General features: G+C 41.1%; 1 protein-coding gene across 1 annotated transcript in view; it reads left to right on the top strand.

The window, feature by feature from the left end:
- Nucleotides 1-2148: 2148 nt before the first annotated feature.
- fam189a1 (family with sequence similarity 189 member A1) overlaps nucleotides 2149-27310 on the top strand; it is an 84258-nt gene continuing 59096 nt past the window's right edge. The window contains exon 1 of the mRNA XM_022767800.1: nucleotides 2149-2412. Within this exon, the coding sequence (XP_022623521.1) occupies nucleotides 2149-2412 (264 nt within the window). The remainder of the gene's footprint in view (nucleotides 2413-27310) is intronic.

Below are 27310 nucleotides of genomic sequence, written 5' to 3'. Positions count from 1 at the left end.
TAAAGTAAAGAGTGTGTGTCTTAAAGGAAGTTGTTTTTTTAAAGCACAAAGTGAACTGTGATTTCATTGATCTTTTAGGCGCTGTGGTGATAAACATAAATTTTGTTGGGCTGCAATGAAAGATTCTTTTCATTATCAGTTAATCTCTAAATTGATTAATTGTTTAATCTATAAAATGTCACAAAATAGTGAAGATGCAGGATCAGGATTTGTCAGAACAATTTTCAAATTGCTTGTTTTGTCTGGGTAACAAAATAAAACCCAATGATAATCAGTTTTACTATCCCACAACACAGGAAAAACATCTAATTCTCATTCATTGATGAGCTTGTGAAGCCAGTGAAGTCTGTCGTTTAACTGATCAGTTACATGGCTGTGTCCTTTAGCTCTACTTGTGAGCAGCATGGCTCAGGTTTCACAGCTAGGTGGCGCAGGTGAGCTCTGAATGAATCTGCCACACAAGGTCAGAAACACAAAAGTCCTTCAACTGTGATTTTAATGCCTCAGGATACGACGGGGAAACGATAATACTTTTGATAAGAGAGGAGCAAAAGAAGTAGCATTTTGGAGGTTTAGTTACAATAAGTTAAAAGCTTTGCTGTTACATAAGTAGCCTATTCAAAATGTGTGTTTTCATACTAGAAAACTACAGTTACTGCCTTTTTGAGGGCAAAAAGTAGTGAAGTTGGAATATTTGCACAGTGAAAAGGAGCTATGCAGGATGTAAGCTGGTAGTTGGTTCTCACTGTGTGACTCCTTTTAATGGGTCACAAGCTAAAAAAGGTTTGGAACCACTGATGTAAAAACCAAAGCTGTCGGGGCATTTTCTAATTATGACTAATTATGTAATAATGTGCAGCCAGCCTCATTCCTTGGAGCACAATCCTCACTAGATGTGTTGCATTTACTGGCCTGCTACCTGCCTGGACCGTCAGCCACAGCCTGCACGATGAAGGGCACATCACACAGAGCCAGTGTTCAATGACAATGCAGTGCTGAGGCTGGAGCTGAAGTTAATCTACTGTCACGTTGTTTTATGAAAGGTAAACCCACCTGAACTTCAAATTAAAACAGTTTTAATTAGTCTAATTCTCAAGAAATCCTGACGACAAGGAGGAAATGCTGAATAACACTCGGACTGTGGCGTTTTCATGCAACACAAAACATCCACATTGTGCACTTTTCCCCTGAAAAAAAAATAAACCTCGTGTCTTGGTCGGCTATATGTTTAGGTTGACCCTCGCCGGGAGATCAGATATGTCTTTTCAAGCCTCCACCACATCCCCAGCAGCGGTGACAAATCACGCGCAGGTTTTTCGGATGTTGCCTGATAGTAGAGAGCCCACCCCCCACCCCTCCTCCTCCTTCACAGTCGTAGTAAAACAGACTCCGTGTAGCTCGCCGCCATGTACACGCGCAGAGTGGCACATCTCCAATGCGCAGTGTGCATCTCCTGTCCTGGCTGTTAGATTTGCTGTCGTCTGTGAAAAACCGCGGCTTGTGCCTCACACAGGAGAAGCGCTGCGGATATTCAGACACACAAAAAAACCTGGTAAAATTCAGCAGAATTTCAACTATTAAGACGTTTTTTTTTTTTCTCCTCTGCTTTATCTTGAAAGAGTAAGGGCTCGTCTCTGATTCACGCGTCTTATCCAGGCTGCATCTCTGGCTTTGAGTTGTTGGAGAGCCCGCAGAGGCGAGCATGACAGCATGACAATGGTGCAAGGCTGCTTGACAGCAGGATGATGCGTTTTTGCTTTTTGCCATTTTGCGTTTTGACTTTTGAGGAACGGGCTCTTTGCCGGAGGTGTCCCCGTGATAAACCTGCAGCGTTTTGTTTGGTCTATTTCACCTTGAAAATATTAATACTTTGTGTGTGTTATGGTAAACATCTGGTGCCTCGTCCAGTCCGCTCTTTTCTCACCTTTCTCCTCCCATCCGCCGCAGAGCTTCTCTAATTGGAGCGACTCCGATCATCTTAATTGATGGAGATCATCCACATCGGACACTGAGCACGAGTTACAGCGTTTACCAGCGCGCCAGCAGGCTGAAACACAACGATTCAGCTTCTTGTTGGATGTTATTGTCTCCTCTGCTGCTGCTGCTGTTGTTTGTCGTTCACCCAGTTAGTCGTATCCTCCAGTGACAATGCCGGTGAACGCGCTGCCCCGTGGCGGCGGAGGCAGCAGCGGCATCGGCGGCATCGGCGGCCCGGGGTCCCTGAGCCCGGCGTCGCTGTCCCGCAGCCTGTCCCGACTAAGGGAGTACCGGACCCGGACGAGGATCATGCTGGCTCTGGGAGTCTCTCAGATGGTCCTGGGGAGTCTCATCCTGGCAGTCAGCTTCGCGGCTCTGGCTCTCACCACATCACCCAGAGTCCGGCACTCGTGCCCTTTCTGGGCAGGTTTCTCTGTGAGTACAACGATTCCACTATGTTTGAATCAAACATGATATAAGTTTTCATCTGCTGAAGGAAAAGAAACACGGTAGTCGCCTAATAATAAATGTAAGATATTAGATATTGAGACAACAGGATGATGCCAATATTATTAGTCTATTCGTATTGTAATACAACAGATCCATAAAACAGGAATATTTGTTACTTGTCACTACATTCCTGTCATAAGCTATTGACTGAAGCACAGGCGAAGACAATTTTTGTACATGATCACTATTTAAGGAATATTATAACTTGATTTCCTTTTTTTTTAGTCTCAGCTTAACTAATTGGTGTGAGGATGCTGAGCCTGATCAGTAATAGCAGACACACACTCAGAGAGGGGGATGTTTTAATTTTGATACAGTGCTCCTTCCTGCCTGTACAGCATGGTGTGTTTAGAGTAAGCTCATTGAGATGTTGTGTTTTTTTTACATGTGAAATTTTCATGGTGGTTTCTGTAAATATTTATGAATGCACACTTCCTTGATTTCCTGCCAGAGTCCCTGAGCAGCGCTGATCCATTAATTATAGAGGCAGTGGTGGGCCAGAGTGCAGGGGTGAGGGGAGGTCTGTGGCACAAGGGCCATCTGTGTGGTGTGTGGTGTGTGTGTGTGTGTGTGTGTGTGTGTGTGAGTGGGAGTGTCCCCATTCAGGGCGAATAGTAAATAACCAGAGCAAAGGTCAACACACACTCTTGATCAGTGCTTCGGGCTGATTTGACAAACTTCTGTGTGGAATGTGTTTCAGGCCTGTCAGCCCGTTGTGCTGTCTCTTACCTACTGTTATCTCTGTGCACCAAAACCTGATGCCTGATGCATCTTTGTGCCCCGACGCACAGAGTCAACACTCTACATTTTGTTAAGTTTGTTAGTTATGTTATTAACTGTTTCATACACATACAGGTTCCCAGCTGCAGTGATAAAACAAGTACATAGCTTCTTACACATAGCATTACTCTGCAAACAAAGAACACACTTAAAACAAAACTCCTTTTTTATTTATTGATAATCATCCATCCTGTAGACTTTCGTCAGAGATGTCGGCCATTTTATTGAAAAGCTTGGCCCCTAAATTTTCCTATGAGCAACAAAACATGAAACGGGACTCATTTTCACCTTCACCTAAAATGCATAACAAATCCTTGTATTTTCAGGGAGACCAGTAAACCTGTCATCTACACAAATGTAACTGCGTACAAACAGTTTAAATTCTGTGTCACATACTGTAAGGCTTGAAACTATGGGTTTTTCATGAGATGGACATGTTCATAATTTATGTTTGTATGAGACATCAACTGATTCTGTTGATATAAGAAATAAGAGATAAATTATGTAGGTATGTTAGTGATGTGTTGAAGAAGTTGCTTGACATCCATTCTTATCAAGAAGGCTCTTCAGCTGAAGATGGTACATAGGATGAGGGTAAGGTTTTAGGGGAAATGTTGCTGGTAAGCAGAGGTTTAGTGCTGTAATTCGGGCTTAGTCAGGTGTTGAAAACAAAAGAGCCTGCTGGCAGCAAGAGTCACTGGCCACAGTGGCGCCAAAACCCAGATAATGGGACCAGATCTCCATCTGGAGACTCTGGTGATGGAAGTAATTTGCCCACAAGCAATCACTGTGGAAGTCGCTCTTTGTAGAGTCAAGAGCTTTTAAACTGCTGAAAACACTGTTAAATAAGTTTGACATCTTCACACGATTAACAATCAAGTATGTGGTTTGGAAAAAGACATTTGTCAACTTGGCATTGGTTTTACAATATGCTTACATCTTTGGTTATTGGAAAGTGCTTCGGAGCTGATTTGAATAGAAACCGTCTTTTATCAAGAATTTTTGTTTGAGTAAATGAGATGAATCAACAGCGTCTCATTTAGATGGGACGGGACGCTTTCTGTTGCTCTGTGATTTAATCTAATGAGTGTATTTGTACACAAAGGCTTGCTTTGTACAGCTTTAAGTCTCTGCACAGCTAATCTACCCCTAATTTCAGAGAAGAACAGTGTTCCTTCTTCTGGCTTGATGTGTGTAAGCAGTTAATAGTCCTCAGGGTGGTGGGCCAAATGTGTAGATCCTGAATATCTATTACAAATGCTTGAGTGGAGTGTATCCATGTTCAAGCTGAGGTCCTAAACAGGTAAAGTTGTTTGTATGAACCTCTCATATCCTGCAGACAGATGTCCGTGTCACCAGGAGTAAACCGATAACCCTCAGTGTCTTGACAATCTGATTCTTTGAGCATGTAAATGTAGTTATCTTTGAACCTTAAAGCCTTTTATGTTGAGCTTCCTGCCATATTGGTGACCTGAGCTATGATGCAGGTGAGGACAAATCATCAACGTGTGTACTCGGTAGGCTGCGTGTGGTCACTGTGGGACGTCATTAAGGATCTCTGTGTGATGACTGGTATTGTGGGATTTCATCACGGACGCAGCGAGAGAAGGCGCAATCTTTACTTCCTACACAGAGCAATCACTGCTGAGCCTGGCTGTCTGTGTGAGTGGGAGTGTCCACACACACACACACACGCACACACACATACACACACACACACACGCATACACACACACACGCACACACACACACACACGCACACACATACATACACACACACTCACCCAGAAACATACATTTAAACATATCATCTCAGTGTTGTGCATATCAGTTGTTCTGTGTCCCTCATCCTGATTCTCCACACTCCAGCATTGTAACGGCTTTGATGTTCAGCGCTGTGTTTTTGATAGCATAATATCTCACACACACACAAACGCACACACACACACTTGCCTGGCCAACAGAGACTAATCCTACAAATATCTTGTTCTTTCCTGCACCCAACCCGAGGTTTGTGATCATCCCACACCCCTGCTGTAACTCTTTAGCTCGGCAGACAAGCAGCCAGCCGCAGTCACTTCCTCTCGATGTGATTTGGGCGAAAGAAGATGACGCAGGGCTGCAGACTCTGGGGCTGCAAAGTATGTGAGGCCCGGCATTCAGTCGCCTCTACTCTGCCCTGTCAGGCCAGATCGCCAGCAGGTTTACCTGGCTGGCTGTGAATCACACCGCCCTGCCGGGCTTGGCCAATAGATGTGGCGCCGTGGCTGAGCGAGCCAAAGGCCCTCTGCAGCTGTCAGCAGCTGACATGCAGAACAAATTACACCTCACATCTCCATGAATTAAGCTTGGGACAGATCCAAGTGTCTAAACACACAAACATGAACGCGCAAATCAAACTGCTTCTCATTTCCTGCCACAGAGAATAAAGACACTTTGTAGAAAATATGTGAATATAGGGAGTAACTGCAGGCATCATTTACAAATTCACATTAGATTTTGATGCTTTCTATCTCTTTCTCCCACTAAGATATTTCCTCTCCAGCTGGAGAAAAGGATTTACTTCTCCTTTTTTTCCCTCCCCCGCTCTCCTGGTTGTGCGAAAGAAGAGGAATGTTGATTTCATGTGTGGCGACTCTAAAAGTACCACTCCAACAATCTACAGACTGTGCCGTCACAAAGACGGCTTAAGACGGTATTCTTGGTGTTTGTTGTGAGGCAGCTCTTTCTGCTGCATTTCCAGCACCAACCGTCAGCAAATTCTGCACTAATCTGTGTGTGTGTGTGTGTGTGTGTGTGTGTGTGTGTGTGTGTGTGTGTGTGTGGAGGGCTCCAAAGTGTTTTGTAGGCGGTGATCATGTTTACTGTGAGGCTCCATGGCTCTGGGGATGACGTTGTTGGTCTCTATTTTGTTCCAGACCAAATTATTTCAACAACTATTTTATGGATTGCCATGAAATTTTGTGCAGAACTTCCTGGTCCCCAGTGGATGAATCGTAGCAACGTTGGTGTTCCCTTGATTTTTCATTTAGTGCCACCAGTCGCTCCAAGTTTTCATTTATCCTGTGAATTAGGTCAACATCTGTTGCGTGAATTAACACTAATTAAGTTTTTTTTATTCATTCTTTCTGTTCACAACCATCAGCCTGTGTACAAACTGTATTTAATATTTAGTTCTAATCAGTAAATATTAGCATGCTAATACATTAAGCTAAGATAGGTTAGTAAACCTGATAAAAAAAATAATTATGTTAATACTGTCATTGTGAGCATGTTAGCATTTAGCTTACTGTGCTTAAGTACAACCTCATAGAATCGCCAGTGTAGACGCTTTTGTTTTTTTGGTTTTTTTCTTCCTTTTTTTTTTTCTTTTTCTGTGTTGAAGCTCGACTCTAAATAAAAACGCAAAATTAGACTTTTATCATCGAGCCTTGATGTTTTGTGCCGTCTTGAGACTAGAAAACCAGCAAAATAAAAAAGATAAAGTGGACACAGATGAACAATTTGCCTCTAAGTGCTACTGGGGCTTTCATAGGAAATTATTTTAGAGCAAAGATTATGGATTTGAGTTTAACGACGATCTCGAAAAACACGTGTTTTTTGTTTTGTTTTTTTGAGTGGCCTTTGTGAGGAATAGACAGGAGCAGTTCTGGTAGCAGACAAAGACAAAGAGGAGAAATGTTTGATTTGATTGTTCTGTTGTTTCTGCGGCGAGGGACTGTGAATCATCATTAATTTACTGGCTTATTAGGCTTAGGTAGTATCCCGGCAACAGTTCTTAAGGCACAGACACACATGCACACACATACAGTAGACTCATCATGCTGCACTTGGAAGTGAAGTCTGCAGAGCTGCTTTTGGAAGTCGTCGTTTTTATGAAAAGACTTTCTGTCTGTTGCATAAGAATGAAGTGAAGACAGATGTGGTTGTTGTCAGGAATACTGAGACACTTTATTAAAAAAAATTCCCTTTGGCGTCGCTTATGAGTCAACATCAAAGCGAACGGAGAAGTGTGAGCGTTACATTCAATCAGTCGTCGTTCTCTGCCTTTAAAGTGAGTATCAGTACTTCCACCCCAGTGTCAAGCACGCGTCAAGCTTTTTATAAATTTTCTCTATATGATTTCACAATAAGATCTATATGAGAAATAGTTTCAGCCCCAATGAGACTTGTAATAATGTTGTGCGTGAATAGCCAACAAATATTGAGTTTACTGTTTGGGTTTACTTTGAGGAAAATAATTCATGTCCCTTTGGTGTCACTTGTGCAGCTCTGATTTCCTTCACCTTTCTCTGGAGTTTGTTTTCTGCTCAGTGACTGGAAATATTTGTCTGTGTTCTCGTAAAAAGTCTCGGTGCAGCGAGCTGGGTAAAGCGTAGACCTGCAACTCGTTTAAAGATGAACAAATAGTCTGTTAGTTACAAGTGTTGCACAGGCCAATTAATCTAAAATAGAAGCTGTCATAACCACAACAAATGCATGTATTTTTTTGTGCGTTTTGAATTATACAGTGAAATTTTGCTCAGGATGCGGGGAACCAGTAAAGGCTTGGTTCACATAGATTACAAAACACATTTTCTTGTGGAATCATGTCGATTGTTTGGTTAATTTTTCCAGATCTAGAGATATCCATCTCTAGGATGCTCACAGGGTTGAAAATCCACGGAACAGTTTCTTCATTGGAAAGACATCCAAATAAAAAACTGTAGACAGCATATTCTGTGGATTATCCAGAGTAGCAGACACTGATTCTGGAGACAGGTTCAGTTGTAATCTTTTAAAGTCCAATTCTTCAGTGCTGTGAGTCGCACAAATTAGATATCATTCACCTCCATTGTAGTAAGATGCGGGAAAGATTTCAGAGTAAGACCAAAACTATGTGACTTGATGCATTAGATGTATGTTAGAAAATATTTATATTGATAATAATTGATGTGAAATGACCCTTTAAAGAATCACAGGTTGACCCCCACTGAAGAAGAAAGGTTTTCCTTGTGATGTGAAATTTAAGCCACAACTCTACTTTATGTAATGGCGTCATGAGTTTGTTCAGCAGCCACATTATCGTATGATCTGATGACCATCTAGTTGTGATGGAAACATTATTCTGGGACTCGACACAAAGCTCCACTTTGTTGTTTTTATTCGGCCGTTTATTCCCAGCTGTCAATAAAGGACGTGGCTCCTCGGCTGCTGTACTCATCTCGTCAGTGTAGATTAAATGGAGAGAGTGGTCAGCACACATGGCCTCAGACCAAACCACTCACAGCCCATCTTAAATCTCTTATTGATCAGCTAATTAGATGGATTCCCATCTGTCATCTGACTTGCGTTTACTTTCATTTTTTACTCGACCTGTTGGTGTTTTTTCTTTTTCTTTCTCTCTTTTTTTTTTTTTAACATCTCTGCAGGGACCTCGCTCCTGCGTTTATAGCAGGTGTGTGTTGTGATATCAGGTAGTTTTAGTGCTCAGTCTGTCCCAGGGTGTCACTGAACAGTTGTAATTCACTTTCCTGCTGCACCTTTCCATAATAAGTAAGTAGGCACTCAGCCTGCTGCTACTCATTACTCTGAGGACCCTCCAGTGCATCCTGCCCCCCACTCCAGTGCTACCAGTGAGCACCATAATGGTGGAGAGAACAGTTTGTCCTCGCCTCCACTTTAACACACACACACACACACACACACACACACTGTGTTTGAGAGTTGCTCTAATATTTCAACTTTAGTTAATTCCCTTTCTCGATGTGCTTTTCTGTTACATGCTGGAGACACATCCGCACTCTGCTTTGTCTTGTTTCTCCATCCACTTGTTCTCTGATAATTTTGTAATTTTGATCCGTGTTCGTCACTGGGAACAGGATGAGCTGAGCTTCTACTCTGCGTGCCTCGTTAAGATTCATGTCCCTTTTGTTACACACTATCCCTGCTGTTTTCTCTCTCTCTCTCTCTCTCTCTCTCTCTCTCTTCACTCCATATTACCTAATGAAGCAAAGAAGCAACTTAGCTGAAAAACTGCATTTTACAAAGGACTGCTTTGTCAACTAGACGTAGTACAATGCCAAAGAAAACAAGATAAATGTCGAGCTTGTTTTTCTGTGGACGATCAGACAATATTAATTGTATCTGCTTCTGTCTCGTATTGTGTTCTGTGAGGAGAACAGATAAAAGGAATTTTCTTTGCAACATTATGAACACAGGACTGTCTTCATACTGACAGTAGTGATGTGTCTCTCAATGACACGACTGCACTGATGCTGAGACTCCGTGGGGGGTGAGAGGTGGCAAAATCATCTTGCGGAGTGCTGTGCTGGACAGTCAAAGTGATGCAAGTGCACATTCCTCTCAGATTACCATAAGACTGCAAATCCTGATTATTTTCGTCATAAATTAAATTGAGGATTATTTTCTTTCATAAATGTTTGAAAACGACTCATCTCAGTGACACCAAATATATCTAATTTACTATAAAGAAGAGTGAGGAATTCTCACATTTAAAAACCTAGAACCGGAAAATGTCTGTGGCATTCGTGTTTGAAAAATGACTTTGTACATGAATTTTCTCTCAGTTGTGAAATCCTTTCTCAGGTGAGCCTGGATGTATCGCATCTCATCCTCTCATCAGTACCGGAAGCAACACGCTCACACCAGTGCAGTGCAGTGCTTTGATTTAAAACACTGTATTTAGTCTAAACACTGGCTAACATCACACTTTGCAGACGTGTTGACTCAGATGATGTTTCCATCAATCTTTTGACAATCTTTCCCTCCACTCAACATTGTTTGTCTTGTTGTTGGCCTGCTTCACTTGGATGTTTGACCTTCACTGTGCAGAAAAATGTACACGCTGAGTTTGATGCTAGAAGGCTTTTTTCACATTCGTCTGTTGAAGGGGAAAGTTTCTCTGAGCTGAACTTGAATCATCATGGTCCAATATTTGACTTCTGTGATGTGGAAAGATGACTCCTCCAGTGCGCACAGAGAATGAATGAACTTTCCCATGAAGTAGAAGAGGTCCTGTGTCCAGCAGTTAAATGTTTGAAACAAAAAAAAAAAAAATCTGCATATTCACAGATATGGATTTTTCAAAGAGTGAGAAGGAGTAGATGTAATTTTTAGCTTGTGGAAAAATATCAGACACAAATTGTTATTCCAAGCAAAGTATAAAAGTGGATCTTTAACTACCCCAAAATGATCAAACGCATATCTGTGCTTGCACATGTTGCATGCAGGTTACACCTCTGCCTAGTGTGTACACGCTCTTGTTTTCACAGACACTTTCATGCATGTGTGCACACCTAAATGTACGCACATAAAACACAAACAGCCTCTATTATGCATCATTTTGATCTTTGAAGAGTGAAGCTGGTTGATGTTTGATGAAAGCCCTAGGTTTTCTGGATGTTTTCAGACCTGCACTGACCCTGCAAATACATTTGGGAGGACGACGAGAGAGAGAGAGAGAGAGAAGGGGTGGTCATGTATTTGGAGAAATTGTTTTCATGTTGTGAATGCATGATATATATTTGTATGTGCGTTCATCTCAGATCTCTCTCATAAATCCTCTTTTTCTTTCCTGTGCCTGCTCTTGTTTGTAGTGTGCCTCTGTGTTAGTCTGACCCGCAGACCGGGATGTGTCTGACAGAACGCTTGATGCTGCACTTCTTTACAAACAGGCCCGACCCGGCTGCCAGCAGGCCTGCAGACTGTTGAATAGAAAAGGCCAACAGGGTTGAACTGAGCTCACGGGGAGGGAGGGGACACCAGAGCAGAGAGGGGAAACAGAAGACAACCAGAGGCAAATGTCTCTTCTGAGTTCTTCTGTTGTTGGTTCATAAGATGAGGGTGTGGCACTGAGGAAAACACTACCAGGTGCTGCAGCTGTGTTTACATTGATTCTGCTACTGTGTTCATGTCAGATCTGACAGGAAAGAGAGGCTTAATGAAGCAGACTCCATTCAGTATTAATAAAAGATGAGTTTTAGTTTCCAGTGAAGTGACAGATATCCGCTTCTTCCTCCTGCCTTTGACCTGTGTGCAGATGTTTTAGAGGTTTTTCAACAAAAAATAAAAAAAAGGGCTTTTCATTGGCGTGCTGCAGCAGGCCGTCATCAGCATGCAGGTCTGATATCAGCGCTCGCAGACGGACAGACGGAGCTTTGTTGATGTGCTTGACTTCTATCCCAGCTATAACTTCTTCCTGTTGTAACAAAGCTGACTGTCGTCGCTGCCTGCTGCTTTCTATAGCTGATCAATGGGACAGCCCGCTGACTGGAGCCTCTCTTTGTTCTATGATTAGCAAATGTGGTGTGTTCTTTTATGTGTGTACACATGTGGGAGGGGAGGTCATAGGTGTGTGAATGTGTGCTGGTGTGTATTTATTTGTCTGTATGGAGCTGGAGTAGACATAACGTTCTGTCATATACCTCCTCCTCCTTTACCTGTTAAATGCAAAGCAAACCAGCGATGAGGGGGTTATTTGTGTTTATGGAGATTGGGCTCTGGCTACAGGCTGCAGACACAAGAGCAGAGAGCATGTAACAACATATCTGTCTGTCTGTCCTGTCTGTTTGTCTCCCACTCCCTCAGAAGGTAGCTGAACTGAAAGCTGCTTAAAGAGACTAATCAGGTGAAGAGAACGATAAATCAGGATTAAATAGAGTTAAAGTGAAACTGAAATTTTCAGGTTCTGTTCCAAAAGGAGGTAAACTTCATTTAAAATCACATTGACATTTGCAATGGTGCAAATTACAAAAAAAAAAAAACCCCAACAAAAACAAAACAAAAACAAAGAACAAATCCAGCGTTATGAAATTACCCTGCTCAACGGCCTTTGGTGCAGTTCACTCCAATTGTCTGGGTAAGGATGGTACATTGATAGGCTGTCGTTGTTAAATAAATATTTCCATTTCGGATGTCATTAACTCAGCAACCATGGAGTGGCCACAGGCACACAAATGAACCTGTAAGTCTGTCTTCAAACATGGCTGTCACAGTGGCAGGACAGGGACGGTCACATTGCAAGGCCCAGTTATACTCAGAACATCAAGTGTGAAGGTCATTTGAGGAGGTCATTGGTGGAAATCATGGAGAAACAATTCTGACATGCAAGATAGAATCATGGGAGCTGTAGTTTTTCGTAATGCTAACAAGAGAGATGTTAACTGTCAAAATCACGGCTGGTTAAAGTTTTAAAGCGAGTACTGTGATAGACTCTCATTTATCTTTAGAGGGATAATAAAGGCCTCGGGAGGACTGAGGCGGCTGCTGCTCTGCTAACGTGCTGGTTTTGCTATGCAGGCTGTGTAGACATTGTGTCAGTACGCTTCACACAAAGTGCTTGTCAGATCATCTTAACACCTCCTTTCAACGGCAGAATCAGCAGCGGTGTGTTCAACTATTTTTTTTTTTTTTTTGTAACTTTGTAAAGGAGACAGAGTTTGAGCTTCTCACTCAAGCTCTTTCTTCATTCTTCACACAGTTTCTTTCTTTTTTTTCCATGTGCTCAAGTGAGTGCAACACTGTGAACCTCTCTGCGTAGAGACTGTTTGAAAGTGTGAATGGAACGGGTATAAACACTTTTCCTTGGACATGTTTCTTTTAAAACTATTTAAAAATATTCGAGGTAGAGCTGCAGCGATTAGTCAGTCCACAGAAAAGTAATCAACTATTTTGATAAATGTTTCATCATTTCCATCATTTTCAAGCAAAATGCCGAAAATTCTCTGGTTTCATTTTTTTTTTGTTAAATAAATAGTAAATTGAATATCTTTTAGTTTTTGGACTCTTGATCTGGGAAAATAATCTTAAAACATCACTATGGAGGATGAGAAATGTGTGTCGTGGTGTTTTTCACTAAGTGATTACTTGATCAATCAACAAAATAACCGGCTGATTAATCAGTATTGAAAATAATCGTTAGTTTCAGAAAGACAGATTAAAGAGACCTTTCACGGGAGCTTGCGTTGTGCTACATAAGCAAGTGGAACAGCCTCAAGGCAACGTTAAGACTTCAGCTCTCTCTACCTTCTGAAATGCAGTGAGAATAAGAAAAATTACCACAATTTCCTGCTGGAAATGGGCAACAAAGATGAGATCTGTCCGTTTAGATAAATGAGCCCAGAGGTTAATTCTGCAGGTCAGGGGTCAAGTCTTTGATAGCAGTTAATAGTGTACGAAAGCTAATCAGATCAGAGGGCACACACACATACACACACATACACATACGCATACACAATCATTCACTGTCTAGCAGCACACACTCTTAAAGTCATTCTTCATTGATAATAGCCTGAATGATGCACTTCCTTGTGGTTTCTGTTGGTTCATCAATACACATGGTACTGGCTACAAAGAGACAGGCCAAATGGTTAATCTTGGACGTTTTCCAAGGACATACTTTGTGTATCTGCGCGCCCCTCCATGTGTGTATATGTGTGTAAAACTGTTCTCACTCTTCTCCATCTTTTTTTTTCTAAGTACAGGACTGATTGATCTGACAGTCTAACACGTCTGCCTTTTTGAGGAGCCTCGGTGAGACTTTAATAAGCGCAAAAGCCTCCAGAAAAGACAGGAGGGGATCTATTTTCCCTCCACGGCTGAGGTTCCCCTGTAGAAACAACACCCTGCCTCTTAACCTCACCTCTGCTGCTCTGTCATCCTCTCTGTTGGCAGTCTGTCTGTGCACCGACGGTTGTATTTTCTCTCTATAATTATTGCTATTTACTCAACAGTGATACAGTTTTTTCAGATTAAGAAAATGTTTATTTATCCCCATATTAGCTGCTGCCTGCTCACATTTAGCATCTTTCAGTAGTCTTTATGTTGTGGCGCATCAGGATGACATCGCAGGTTTTGGGGAGAGAAGGATCTGTTTTCCCCACTGCCTCTTGCTAAAGGGAACACTACTAAATGCTCATTTATTTCAAAGTGTCCTGGGGCTGGAGTGGATTGTGGGACTTGCTATTTTGTTTCTTTTAATTCCCAAGTTGTTTTTTTGAAAATACGCTTTAAGAGAAAGAGAAGAAGGGCTTTATGCTGAAATAAAAGAAGAGGGGGGGGCATTGCTACAGATTTCGATCCTGTGCTGCAGGGAATGATGGGAAATCTGCGGGTGTTTGCTCAGTGCGAAGGAGGCCAGCCGGCCCCTGGGCCATCAGCCATCAGCTCCGCCCTCAGGTTGATATTTCAGCTCCCTCCTCCTCCTCACCAGCTCAGTGTTTCTTTTGGCTTCACTTCAGCTTGGTTAGCATGCTTCATCCCCCACTCACCCTCTCATAATCTACATTCTTTTTGATCCAACTCACTGCCTTTTTCTGTCCCTGGAGGTTACTTCTCTGTAGGTTCTATGTTTCAGCTGCGGCTGCAGGAGTGTGAGCGCCTCTGGGATTGCACTCTTAAATTTCTAGAGTTCAGGATTTTGCACGTCTGTCACAGGAACAATGTTTTTTTTTTTTTTTTTTTTGTCCTCTGACAACCTTAGTAGGCAAAGTGAAGAATTCATTTCAACCTATATAGGTCGTCATATATATAAGACACTATCTATATATAGATATACAGTATATTTTCATTCACATCTACGAGCATGCTGATTTTTCATTTCACAGTTTCCTCTTTCTGTACTTTGTAGCTGTCGTGTTTCATCTTTATATATGTATGTTATTTTGCAGAAAAAACACCAAAGTCTACATAAAAACCAGCAAACCATTTCTACTTTATTAACTGTAACTGCTTATTCAGCAAAAGTCTCCATCACAGCACTGCAGTGGCAAACCTAAAAATATGCTGCATATAAGCTTTTTTGCACGGATCAATACCCCCTCACTTGTGAACCAGAGCCAGAGAGCCCTTTGCATGAAAACTCTGTTAAATAATCCACTAAGTCATTTTTCAAGCAAAATGCAGAATGTTTTCTAGATTTGATGCTTAAGTGTGTCTGTGAGTATATATTTCACAATAAGCACATATCATAGTGTTGTGAAAAGGTTTGGTATTAAATATTTTTAAATTTTCTTCTGATTTAAAAACTGTGAAAAAACATTGTTTTAGAATTGATGTTGTGAAATAGTTTGGTGCTCAAGAAATGTAATGTCTTCAATGTTGTCTTTAGTGCAACTTTATCATTAGAGCTGTCATTAAGGAAGCTGTGGGCATGAAATCAGACAGTTTTCCTGGATGCAGGATATAAAGACGCAGTTCCAGAGGCTTTTGCAGGCAGTTTGACGAATCTAAGAGCATCTCTGACCGTGTTGTTTCCTGGGCAGGAGATAATGAGACTTATGGGTATTTTAATACACGTCATGGAAATGTCTGACAGTAAAAGAAGCTTTTTCAAGAAAGATTTTGAAATGTTTACAATCACTGAAGATAGCAATCACAAATCAGAGCAAAATTTAAAGAAAATTCTTTAAGAGTCAACAACAATCAGCAACAGAATGAAGATGACAAACACAAACACACCGAGCACTTTATTTGAAACACCAGGATACTGGAGCGGGCCTCTGTTTCATAGCAGTTTTGTTTTTGGCATGGATTCGGCAAGATGTTGGAAATATTCCTCTGAGATTGCTTCATGTTGACATGATTGCATCACATCATTTCTGCAGATTTGTCAGGTGCACATTCATGTTGCCAATCTCCTGTTCTATCACATGCCGCAGGTGTTTCATGGGGTTCACACTGGGGAGGCCACGTACGACTTTTGCTTTGTGACGTGGTGCATTATCATGCTGGAAGCACATGGTCAGCAACAATACTCAGATAATCTGTGGCATTCAAACAATGATTCACGGGTATTAAGGGGTCCAAAGTGTGCCAAGAAAACATCCCCCACATCATAACACCGCCACCATCTGCGTGCCTCAGCAGAAATCCAAATTCATCAGACCAGTCTCTGTTTTGGTGAGTCTGCACCTGCAGCCTCAGGTTTCTGTTCTTGTCTGACAGGATGGAAACCTGACATGGTCTTCTGCTGTTGTAGCCCATCTGCCTCAGGGTTTGATGTGTTGTGCTTTCTGAGAAATTTCTCTGCTCACCACAGTTATAAACAGTGGTTTTCTATTTTACCGCAGCTTCTCTGTCATCTCCAGCCAGTCTGGGCATTCTCCTCTGACCTCTCATTAACAAGGTGTTTCCAGCCACAGAACTGCTGCTCACAGTACTAACTATCATACTTTTTTTTTCACCATTCTGAGTAAAAACTTCAGAGACTGTTGTGTGTGAAAATCCAAGGAGATCAGCTGTTTCAGAAATACTCAGTGCCAGACCTGTATCTGCATGATGAGCAGGTGTACGGTGTTCCTAATAAAGTGCTCGGTGAATGTCGGAGGAGTGTTGTTGTTCAACGTCGACTTTGATTGGGACCTCGTCAAGGGCGGTTACTGTGGAAACCAGAGACAGTTACTATGCCTTGTTGCCAGTCAGCATCATTTGAGGGAGGTGAGGGAATTGTGTGTGTGTGTGTGTGTGGGTGTGTGTGTGGGTGTGTGTGTGTGGTTTGCTTGCTGAAATGAGCTTTAAGGGAAAAATGGAGCAAGTGTAAGAAAGAGAGGGAGCTTGTAGCACATGAAGATCAGAGTGACAAGAGGCTTGTCATGGATGAAATGACAGGCTGTAAGAGAGAGAGAGAACAAGAAATATGAAAGCAAAGGAACAACAAAAGGATTGAGAGAAGAGTGACTTCTATTAGTGGAAGGAGGATGGAGAGTGAAATGTTTTGGTTGAAGTCAATTACAGCTGCGGTGCTGTGGGGTAATGAGTCTGGCCATGTCTCATGTCTCTATATCCCTCTCATTAGCCGGCACTGGAGGACAAAAAACTGTGTGTTGTGTGCAACAGCTCAACTTCACCAGCTCACAGGCTTTTCCTCTACTCTCTGCTGATGCTGGACAGCAGTTCGACTGGACAGGATAAGTGTGAGGACATGTCTGTATTCTGCACCATCAGCTGCTATTTTCTTCTATGACTCGCTCTGTTTCTCAGTTCCCAGTCCCAGTGTCTGCTCCTCTCTGCTCATGTTCCACCTATACAGCATATTCGCCATTGTCGTTAGGGAGGGACTTGTTGGTTGCCCCCAGCAACCTGATCAAACTGAGCGAAATATTGTTACAAGTGAAACACTGCAACATAAATGTCCTTCTAGGAATTACATTAATGTGGATGATTCCTCACTGCATGATTTACATCCAAAGTCATTGTTGAGTGGGCTTTGATCTCTGAGACTGAGGTTCGTGCCCCATCTCCAAAAACGGATGTTTGTCATACAGTAATGTGCAAAGGTTGTAGGCAATCAAAGTAAAGTGAGGATACTTTCAAAGATAATCCCATGAATATTTACCAATTAACTTTGTACAAAGTGCAGTAAACAGAAAAAAAAAACAAAATCAAATCCATATTTGGTGTGACCACCTTTGCACCAATTCTTCTCTGTAAACTTTTAAGTTTTTCAAGTTACTTGGCAGATAGGTTGTTGGAGAACTTGCCACCGTTCTTCTGCGGATTTAGTCTGTCTCAGTGTCTTCTGTCTCTTCATGTGATCTCAGACTGAGATCAGGGCTCTGTGGGGGCTACACCATCTGTTGCAGGACTCCTTGTTCTTATTGTGACTGAAGATAGTTTTTTTTTTTTTTTTATCAGGATGTTTTTGCCTGTGTTTCGTGTATTTATGAGTTTTCTAAGTTACAGTTGAGCTCTCAGGGCCAGAGAGTTATCAGCTCTAACTCAGTGGTTTTCAAATTCTGGTTAAAAAAAAAACTGCATCTGAAATTCAAAGGGACTGTATTCATGTAGGAACAATAACCAAGGATATTGTTCTGATGCTACCAAGTCTATAACTAATCATATTGTATTTATTCAGACAGCAGCCTGACATTGAAATTCCTAGATGGACAGATTTTTGACAGGCAAATAAAGAAAAACGTGTGACTCATTGAGGAAACATGTCAATCTAATCCAAAATATAATGATCTTGAATTCACTGTCAGTGTAGAATGTGAGCTTTGTGTCATTTGTCCATTTTGCAAAGATTGGCTTGAATTTCCCATTTGCACTTCAGAAACTGATGAGTAACACACATGATGCATGAAGGCCATTGTTTCGATAAAATACAAAGTTTGTGCCCAATATTTTTAATTGTTAAGAATTTAATCAGTTTAGAAAGTTGAGTGTGACAATACAAGTTTGAGAACCTTAACTACACTGAAGTTGTCATTAGCAGATAATATAGGAATAATTCAATGAAATGAAACTGGAGTTTTGCAGAATCGTCAACATCAACGATCTGCTTGGCGAGAACACATGAAAGCAGACCTCAGTGCATGTTTGATGAACCTGTGGGCTTCAAACGGGCAAGGGCGACAGTCCTTTGAAACGTGAGGATCTGATCAAAATGTCACACTGTCAGAAGAAGGCAGAGCCGAGTTGAACCTTTGAGAATAAAGGCATGTTGCTGGGTCTACACGAACAATACAGTGTGTTTCCTGCAATGGATTTTTCTACAGCCAGTGTTTACACTTCAAATGTACTAATGAAACTAATATAACCATTAGGCAATAATGATAAAATCAGTTTGTTGCCTTTTTGGTGCTCTTTGTCTCCTTGTTTGGAGGGATTGATTCTATCCGCACTGCAGTCCTCGTTGCTGCAAACTCCCACCTCTGTTGTCTTGGGCAGGGTATAGACAGAAGCAGACAGTGTAGACAGACCAACCAGAACAAGTCACTAGTGCTGCAACAGGGACATAATACCTCACCAGCACAAAGTAATAATTGTGTTTGATGAGGCTGGAAGCACCACAGCAGGAAACTGAACCCAGGTCTCTGCAGTGTTGGCACCACCCAGGCCTTTAAATCAGTGTACTATAGTTAGCTGACTTTAGTATGTGTGCCCTCTTTTTTCAAGCTGAACTGGTTCAAATTTGTACCTTTTATGGTGGATGAAAAGGTGCGCATCTCTTGGCGCATTATGTACCTGTTAAGTTGCACCTATGTCAAGTATAATTTTTACTATAAAATGCTTGTTGTTCTATTTTTGAGTTTTTATCCAAATATCCAGCATTTACTATGTAAAAGAATAGCTTCATTCATGCAGTATCAGGTGGGAATTATACATCCCATGCATCATTCCAAGATGGTTACCTTGATGGCTAGCCTTGTAGTAAATAGCCTCAATTCAAGTCCTCCAGATTTAACAAAATGTGTTGTTTGTCCATGTCCTCGAGAACAACACATACAAGTGTTTTCTGGTCTGATGTCCCTACTGGCAGGACAACAACATTTGTCTGTGCCTTGCAAAACCGTTAAATCACTTTTAAAAAATCAATTACGTGACGTGGCGTCGCTCTGATTGAGGTTTGGTTGAGCTTAAAGGCACAAGAACCACTTGGTCAAATTTAGCAACAGATCATGGTTTAGGTTAAAGTAAGCACCTTGTTAATGTTATGAAACCTTTTGTTCTCATGGTAACAGTAATAAGTACTTGGTGCAATCGTGGTCATGATTACAACAACAACAACAACAACAAAAAAAAAACAAACAAACAAGTGGGACCAGATACACACAAACTGTACAGCTCCTTTTGAATTAGCTGACTGGATCATTTTAATAATAAACAATAATTTTTCTATGTAGAGAGATAGTGGAGTTCTCCCTAGGTTTATAAACACACAGGCACCGCCCACCCGTGACATGGAAACATGCAGTGTTCAGGTGAAGGCCACCATCAACAATTTCCTCCACTGAAGAAAGCACTATTTGGTTAAAAGGGACTCCGACAAAGAAAGAGATAAGACCAGAGCACAGGTGGACTGGCCACGGGGACTGCCATGCAAATCCCGGTCGGGCGGTGGACGTCAAACCATCCCTAAAGTTTTTAAAGTTTTTACTGGCTCTGTCAGTGTCATTCCTGCGACCAGTCCTAGTGGATAACTCCATGGCTGCATTTCTTTCTTAGCCCAACCCTGGAGCCAATACTGGTTTGACTTTACTGAGATTGAGAGCCCTACTAGCAGCTGAAGCAGCTTTTCTTCTCTATGTGTAAGTAACTTGTTACATGTCTGTTTTCACGGCTACAGTAGGCATGATAATGTTAGCTAACTTGCTGTTACCGTTATTATGAATTTGTTCGGCAAATGTTCCTATCGCTAACTGGCTATAACTGCCAACTTTGCTGTGGAGCACATCACAGCAATGCTAGCTTGGGCTAATGGTTGTGGCTGGATTGGTTTTTGTTGCCTCTCATGTAAACACAGTAACTTTACTCAGGTGTACTTCTTGTGTGTTTAGTGGCCGTTTTCACAGGGCTTCTGTTACACCTTTGCTGACCTACGTGAAGGGAGGGGTTGTTGGGGCCGAAGGCAGACCGGAAGTATGACTTACGAAGATCTGAGATGCCAGTGATGATGCTTTGCAGTCGTTTTGCTGGCTATTAATGACTCTTCATGTCGTTCTTTTTGGCACATGGGAAATATCACTGGTGTGAAATATTCCTCATATTGCCTACCCAGAATTTGATTAAGGGAGCTGACGTGAACAGTGTTTCTGCCTCAGTTACTCATAGTCAGTCGTCACAATATGACGCAAATGTGGCATGAGAGTAAGTTTGCATTTCTCACCTTCCTTTAGCTGATTAATTAACTAATATGGGAAAGGATTATAAAGTTTTATATGAGAACACAATGGGAAGAGCCAAAGCTAATTGAGTTTTTGTCATCCCTTCTTCCTCCAGAGGACAAATTATGTGTGTGTATCTGCACCCAGATTTCTGTTCAGTCCCAGCTGATAAATATTACTGAATTATGTGTTTATAAGTGTTTTGTGTGTCTCACAGGTTTTTGAGTTGCTGCTTTTGCGAGTTGTTTGTGCACCTTTGCTCCTCCACTTTCCTCTCACCATCTTTCCAGCAATAGAAACATGTTTATGTATCAGAATTAAGACTTTTAGATCTGCAGCTCATCAATTAATCAATTACTCGTTCATAAGTGGTTAATCACAGGTTGCAACTTCTTAAATATGGCTGACTGTGGGTTTTCTTTGTTTTGTTTTTCTTAATGTAAAATGAAATATCTCTTTGTTTTGGACAAATGGATGAAATTATGATGAGCATTTTTCCACAATTGTCTGACATTTTAAGGTCCGAATGATTAACCAATTAATTGGGATAATCAACAAATTGATTAGAAGTAATCGTTATTTGTATCTCTAAAATGAAGAAAGGATGGTGAGTGCAAGTGACGGACAGGTTGGACTATAGCACAGGAGATGTGTGACAAATCTCACATCTAGAAATAAAACAGATTTGAGCACTTCCCCACACGCTGCACAGATTATTTTTTTTTCAACTTTTTTAAAGAATCTGAACTGTACCCACATCCATTGGAAATATTTCTCATTTCAACTGGAACTGATTTTAAGCAAATAGAGAGGAGCAAAATGTGTGAGATGAATAACAGGAGAATGTAATAAGTGTTGACAGGACTCCCCATTATTAGCATCCTCCCCTCACAGTGTGTGTCTGACTCTCACACTCCCTGCTGTGCCACTTTCCAAGGTCACCTGGTGTTTATATCCACACAGAAACACCACAGCAGCTTTTTTTTTTTTTAATTCCCAGTAGCTCTTTGTTTATCTCGAGCAACAGCGTTTGAAATCTGCTCTCCAGTGAGCAACAAGGCTAGCTTTTCTTTCTCCTCAGCCTCAGTCTTGGAGCATAAATGAAGACCAGCAGGCCTCAAACATGACTGCTCAAAGCATCGATTCTCTTTATGTGGCATTGACTCGAGTTTCATCCAAGGCTGCGCTGTGGTTTAAGAAGAACTATCCCTTCTTGAGTTTAACACTGCGGAGGTGCTCCTACACAGTTTAAGTCTGTTGTGTTGTGTGCGTGTTAGGGACCAAAGTATGAAGCTGAATAATATTTGAGTTGAAATGCAAATGACTCTGGGGTTTAATGTGATTAACACTGGTTTTTCCTTCACAGGCCACGAGAGGCTGGGAAATCAGTATTTGTAAGAAACAAACAAAATAGATCAGTTTGGATTTTTAAAGGGTTTGCACAGTGAGAAGTATTTTCATTTGTTTCATCTGAAAAAAGAAAATGTGGGGTAAAAAGAAGCATTCCCCTCTGGCCCTTGTCTGCTGAGCTAAGCTTGCTGGCTCCTGTCTGTAGCTTCATATTGAATGGACAGATATGTGGGTGGTATCAGTTTTCTCATCTAACTCTCTGCCAAAAAGCGAATAAGCGTATTTCCCAAAATGTGGAACTATTCATATAAGATTTCAACTTTTCATATGTGGATTGGTCAGCTTATCTGAATTTCACAGATGGTTAGAAGCTGCAAAGTTTTCTCATCACTGCAGAGTGGCGGCTGCACTAACATCAGGCAAGGTGACACCCATTGCTGCGGTGAAGGTGTTCGCCATTTGGATTACAGGGATAATCCCTTTATTATTTGACAATATGTTACCTGAGACTGGTCTGACCTCTGCGATGATGCGATTGTGTGATCACGGTATGTTTGTGCTGTGCAGAGTGTGTGTGTGCACTCATATGTGCGTGTGTGTCTGTGTGTTGTTTATATGCTATTATCCACACTGAGATGATGGTTTCGCCATTTCTCTGTATTTGAGTTATTGCCTAAACTAAGATACGGTGATGTGATCTTTGCCTGTGATTTGATCAATAGACAAAATTACCGCAGCCTCCCAAAAGGCCAATATTGTTGTGTGGTAATGGAAATGCACTGCCATATGAGCAATGCTTTCTCCCAAAGTAATCCACATTGATTTGTAGGGCCACTTTGATAAATTGAGGGGGTTTTAGGTTTGTGTTGGTCCATCGCACAACGCTTGATTCCCTGTGGTATGGTGTGTGTGTGTGTGTGTGTGGGTGTTTGAATTGAAGCCTATGGATCAGTCTACAGTGCAAACGATTTTAAGTCCTGGTGCATGGAAAAAGTCCCTAAATCATAAAATTTGCTGGAACCTATTTCATTCTTTGTATTGTAACTTTTTGACTACCTGAAAAAGAGGGGGGATCCTCACTTAGGGGATCCCTGTCTGTTTTTTCTCAGTTATTTTCATATGCTAATGATTAATGTGTGGGTGACCATCCCTATTAATATTTATGAAAGTGTGGGGGCTCATTTGTGCATTCATTTGTTACAGAGAATGACAGTTGGCAACATGCAGTTCATAATTCAAAGCAGAGGACGTAGAAAAAATGTCTTTGAATTGAGGTTTTGTTCAGTGCAGAGCACCCGTAGGTGGGATACATTTTATCATCAGTGCAGCTGTAGCCCACTGCTTTTTCTTTCCATTAGCAGGAAGGTGTTTACAGAGAAGAAGAGATTAAAATACTCCTGAGTGCAGAATATGTGTGCAAGTCAGGTGACATTTACCTTATGCACTCAGTAATGCTTTACTCAGGTGTTTTGCAGACAGCATTGTGGTGGGACAGAAATTAATTGGGGCAGAAATGCCCTTGAAAGTTAATCACACAGCTGTGAAATTAAAAATGAGTGGGCAAACAAAGGACAACTGCACAGAGGCAGCAGTAGAATAAAATGCTGACTCCACACAAACAACACACTTCATCATCAACAAACAAAACAACTAATCTAACTAAGTAAAACCTTTTAGCAGTGGAAGGTGGGCTGGTCTGGGACAGAGAGAAGGGAAAACAGAATAATCCTCTCCCACCAGGAGTAGTGTAATAAAGGAAATGTATAACACATTAGATTACAGCCTGCAAATTACAGTCTAAATATTTTGTACACAAGGTTTACAAATGAAATACTCATTGGATACAAGGGAGTAAGTACTGTGAATAATGGGGTAACAAAAATTATTTTACAGTCTGCATATCCTGACTGTAGTGTACTATCACCAAAAAGTAATGATCACTATCTCAGCTCAAATTTCTCATGCATGCTTTTGAAAAAAACTGTAAGAAAATTGAATCATCGCTCGCCACACTCTTCTTTACGTTGTATGTTGGCCAAAAATGGTATGTTATGATAAAATAAAAGCATGTCCAGGTCAGTCTCTAACATCAGTTTGATCCTACATTAGATCCAAAAACTACATAAGCATTCCCCAGTATTATTTTTTATTATTATTCTTATACACAAATTTATAACTACAGCTGTAGAGATAGACACACTTTTTTTTTGTGTATAAATATGTACGTTAAAACATTACCATAGTTCACTTCATTGCAATAATCAATCCTGTGACCACTACAGTCCTTCCTTGGTATCCAGTGATAATTTTACTGTACTTGCCCCCTTATTCCCTAATCTCGTCGTCTTCGCCTGTACTTTTTGTACATATTTTTCTTGGTATTGGTACCCTGGAGGTGTTTTGTTGACACCTCATATATTCCAAATAATTACACTTTGATTTGGGAGCTGTAATCTGAAGTGTTACCAGAAAAATAAACATTAGTAGTACAAATGGAGAGTTCGCCAAAATCCCTACATCTCTAGAAAAACTGCCTCTGAGAAGAAACTAAATCCTAATGCTTGAAGAAGGATTATGCCTTTAGGGCACATATGATGTAGCTGATTTTTTAAGGGATGTATTTCTTTGTAAAACTGAGACCTTTGCAAAATGCGAAAAGAGACGTTATTCCAGTTATTATCGGATGACTTTTGAGATATTGCTCTTCTGTCTCTCTCTGACATGCATTCAAACACAATCTCACACCCACACAAGCGCACACACGCCATTTACACCCAAGTGGATTAAATCTAGAAATTATTTGGAGCCAGTGATTTCACATGAAGTCACAGAATGCAGCGCTGAGGTTACACTGCGAATTTGCTCATGTGCACTCTTTGTTGTTTTTTTTTTCTAACCTTGTAGTGGAGCTGTGTAACGCTGCATAATCACATAAAAACTGTAATTAGGGTTCCTGTGTGGAATTTGCGCTTCACCACACTGGTAATCTTTAGCTGGGAGTCAGCATTGCTCATCTGTTTTTGCTTTCCTTGATGAAATGATGAATGTGCTGCGCGGACAACTGCAGTCACATGAAGCTAAATGCGTTCATTAGTTGTGATGAATGCTCTTCTCGGGTGTTGTTGTGCAATTATTCTTGTAATGAGAGGGCTGGGGCAACATCTCACACCCCTGTCACAGAGTTGGCTGTTAAAGCACTTTGCCTCCAAATAGAGTATATTTTTGTCTGCTGTATATATTGTTAACTTGAAACCCTTTACACTAAAATATTTCTGTTATCACTGTTGACTTAATCTTGTTTTTTAACTTGCCCCCGTCAACTAAGTCAGAGATGGCCAACAGTGAAGGCCACTCCAGATTTGATTAATTTTTTTTAATGATAAAAAAGCATTAAAGGATTAGCATGGGTTAATGGGGGTTGTTAACTCCCCAGTTGAAATTCAGGGCAAGGTTATTTATGTAGCAAACACAAGTTCATGGTGCCAGCAAATGCATTTTTGAGGCGTAAGGCTTGACTTTTACCCACTGAGAAAACAAGTATATTTCCAGCAAAATACATTGATATTTGCACATGCACATCAGTGCACATCTGACCAGGGCACAACACGATTAGATAATCAAAGAGTGCAGTCTACATCATGGCATGTTATGGGTAACACTTTATGAGGCCCACCTATTTAGGATACATGAGCAGTATGTAAACATTTAATAAATGGCTCATAACACTCATGTAGTTATAAACTAAACTACAACAGCTAATACATTTTGTAGTAAATGTAATGGCTGGCTGGTTTATGTTCAGATGCAACTTTTTTTTTGAATGAATGAACTGCTACATTTATTAACAGCAGTGGAGTTGCCAGAAGGTGGTCAGGGCGGATGGCAGGCGAACAAAGCAAACAGCTGTCACATCTAGAGTCCCGTCTGTGGTTTAGGCACCAAAAGCACTCTGATTTAAATTATGGAAAGAAGGTGGTTTTTGATAAATGTAAATAAACATGTGTCTGAAGTCACTGTGGGCTGTATTTGTATTAAAGCAGACCATAGTCTTACCCTAACCTTAACCAGCCTTAACCTTGACCAATACTACATTGACATATCATCACCTTTTAAGCTGATGTGACCAACTTTTTTTTTTTTAGCAAACAGTTGTTTATTTACGATTCATTTCCGACGTAATGTTATCATGTATGGAAAGATCCTCCTCCCAATGTATCTATGCACCAACCAGGCATAAAAACATTTTGACAATTTTAAATATGCTGATTTAAAATGAACATTAATCTGCAACCATTTCAGGAAACTATGGCTGAACACAAGGCTATTGACAGCTTTGAAGAGTTCATTATTGGTGAGACATAGAAGCTCATTGTAGCTGTTCATTTATCATCCAATGAATAGCGGATAGGTAGATAATGATTCAGGACTAGGTTTCTATGGATGTTTTCATGCTGTAACATGAATGAATTTAAACTGACCACAGCTGCTGTCATCCATAAATCCATAAATCTATACTAGGCTATAGGGTGTTTGATACTCAAAAGATTTTAGGTGGTAGTAGAGCTGTTCACTTGGTCTTTGCTGTATTCTTGGAGAGGGAGAGGAGGTGGTACAGCAAAGTCCTTGTGGGTGCTGTTGCCTGTCTCTTCCACTCTCCTCAAACGTTGTGTAAGGTTGTATCATATGAACTGCTTTCACCCCAGGCCACAGCGCCTCGCTGACATGTAAGTGAGAACATTACCCAGTGACTGGCTCTCCTGTGAGACAAAACTTCACGGGAAATATTTAAACCTCCATAAAATTGCTCTTTTTATGAAGAGGGGAAAAAAAACCCAGCAGATTCAGACATAGCATGAGGAGAATTACTCAAGCTGATGTAAACATGAGGTTAGCGGCTGATGGTGACACCAGAAAATTGTAGTCCTACTTAATCCAGAGTTTATAGTTGATTTTCTTATAATGTAAAGTAACCAACACGCCACACGTGTGTGCTCATAAAGGCCTGGTTAACTGATTAAAGCCCAGTCACAGTGGCAGGAAAGCCTGTTGCTTTAATCAGGGTTGTACAACAGATGTCAGCTGCTTCA

This window comes from Seriola dumerili, unplaced genomic scaffold (assembly GCF_002260705.1).
Source record: "Seriola dumerili isolate Sdu_G_001 unplaced genomic scaffold, Sdu_1.0 BDQW01001299.1, whole genome shotgun sequence".
Lineage (NCBI taxonomy): Eukaryota > Metazoa > Chordata > Actinopteri > Carangiformes > Carangidae > Seriola > Seriola dumerili.
The sequence above is the reverse complement of the archived record's forward strand: the minus strand, read 5'-3'. Positions and strand labels throughout refer to the sequence as shown.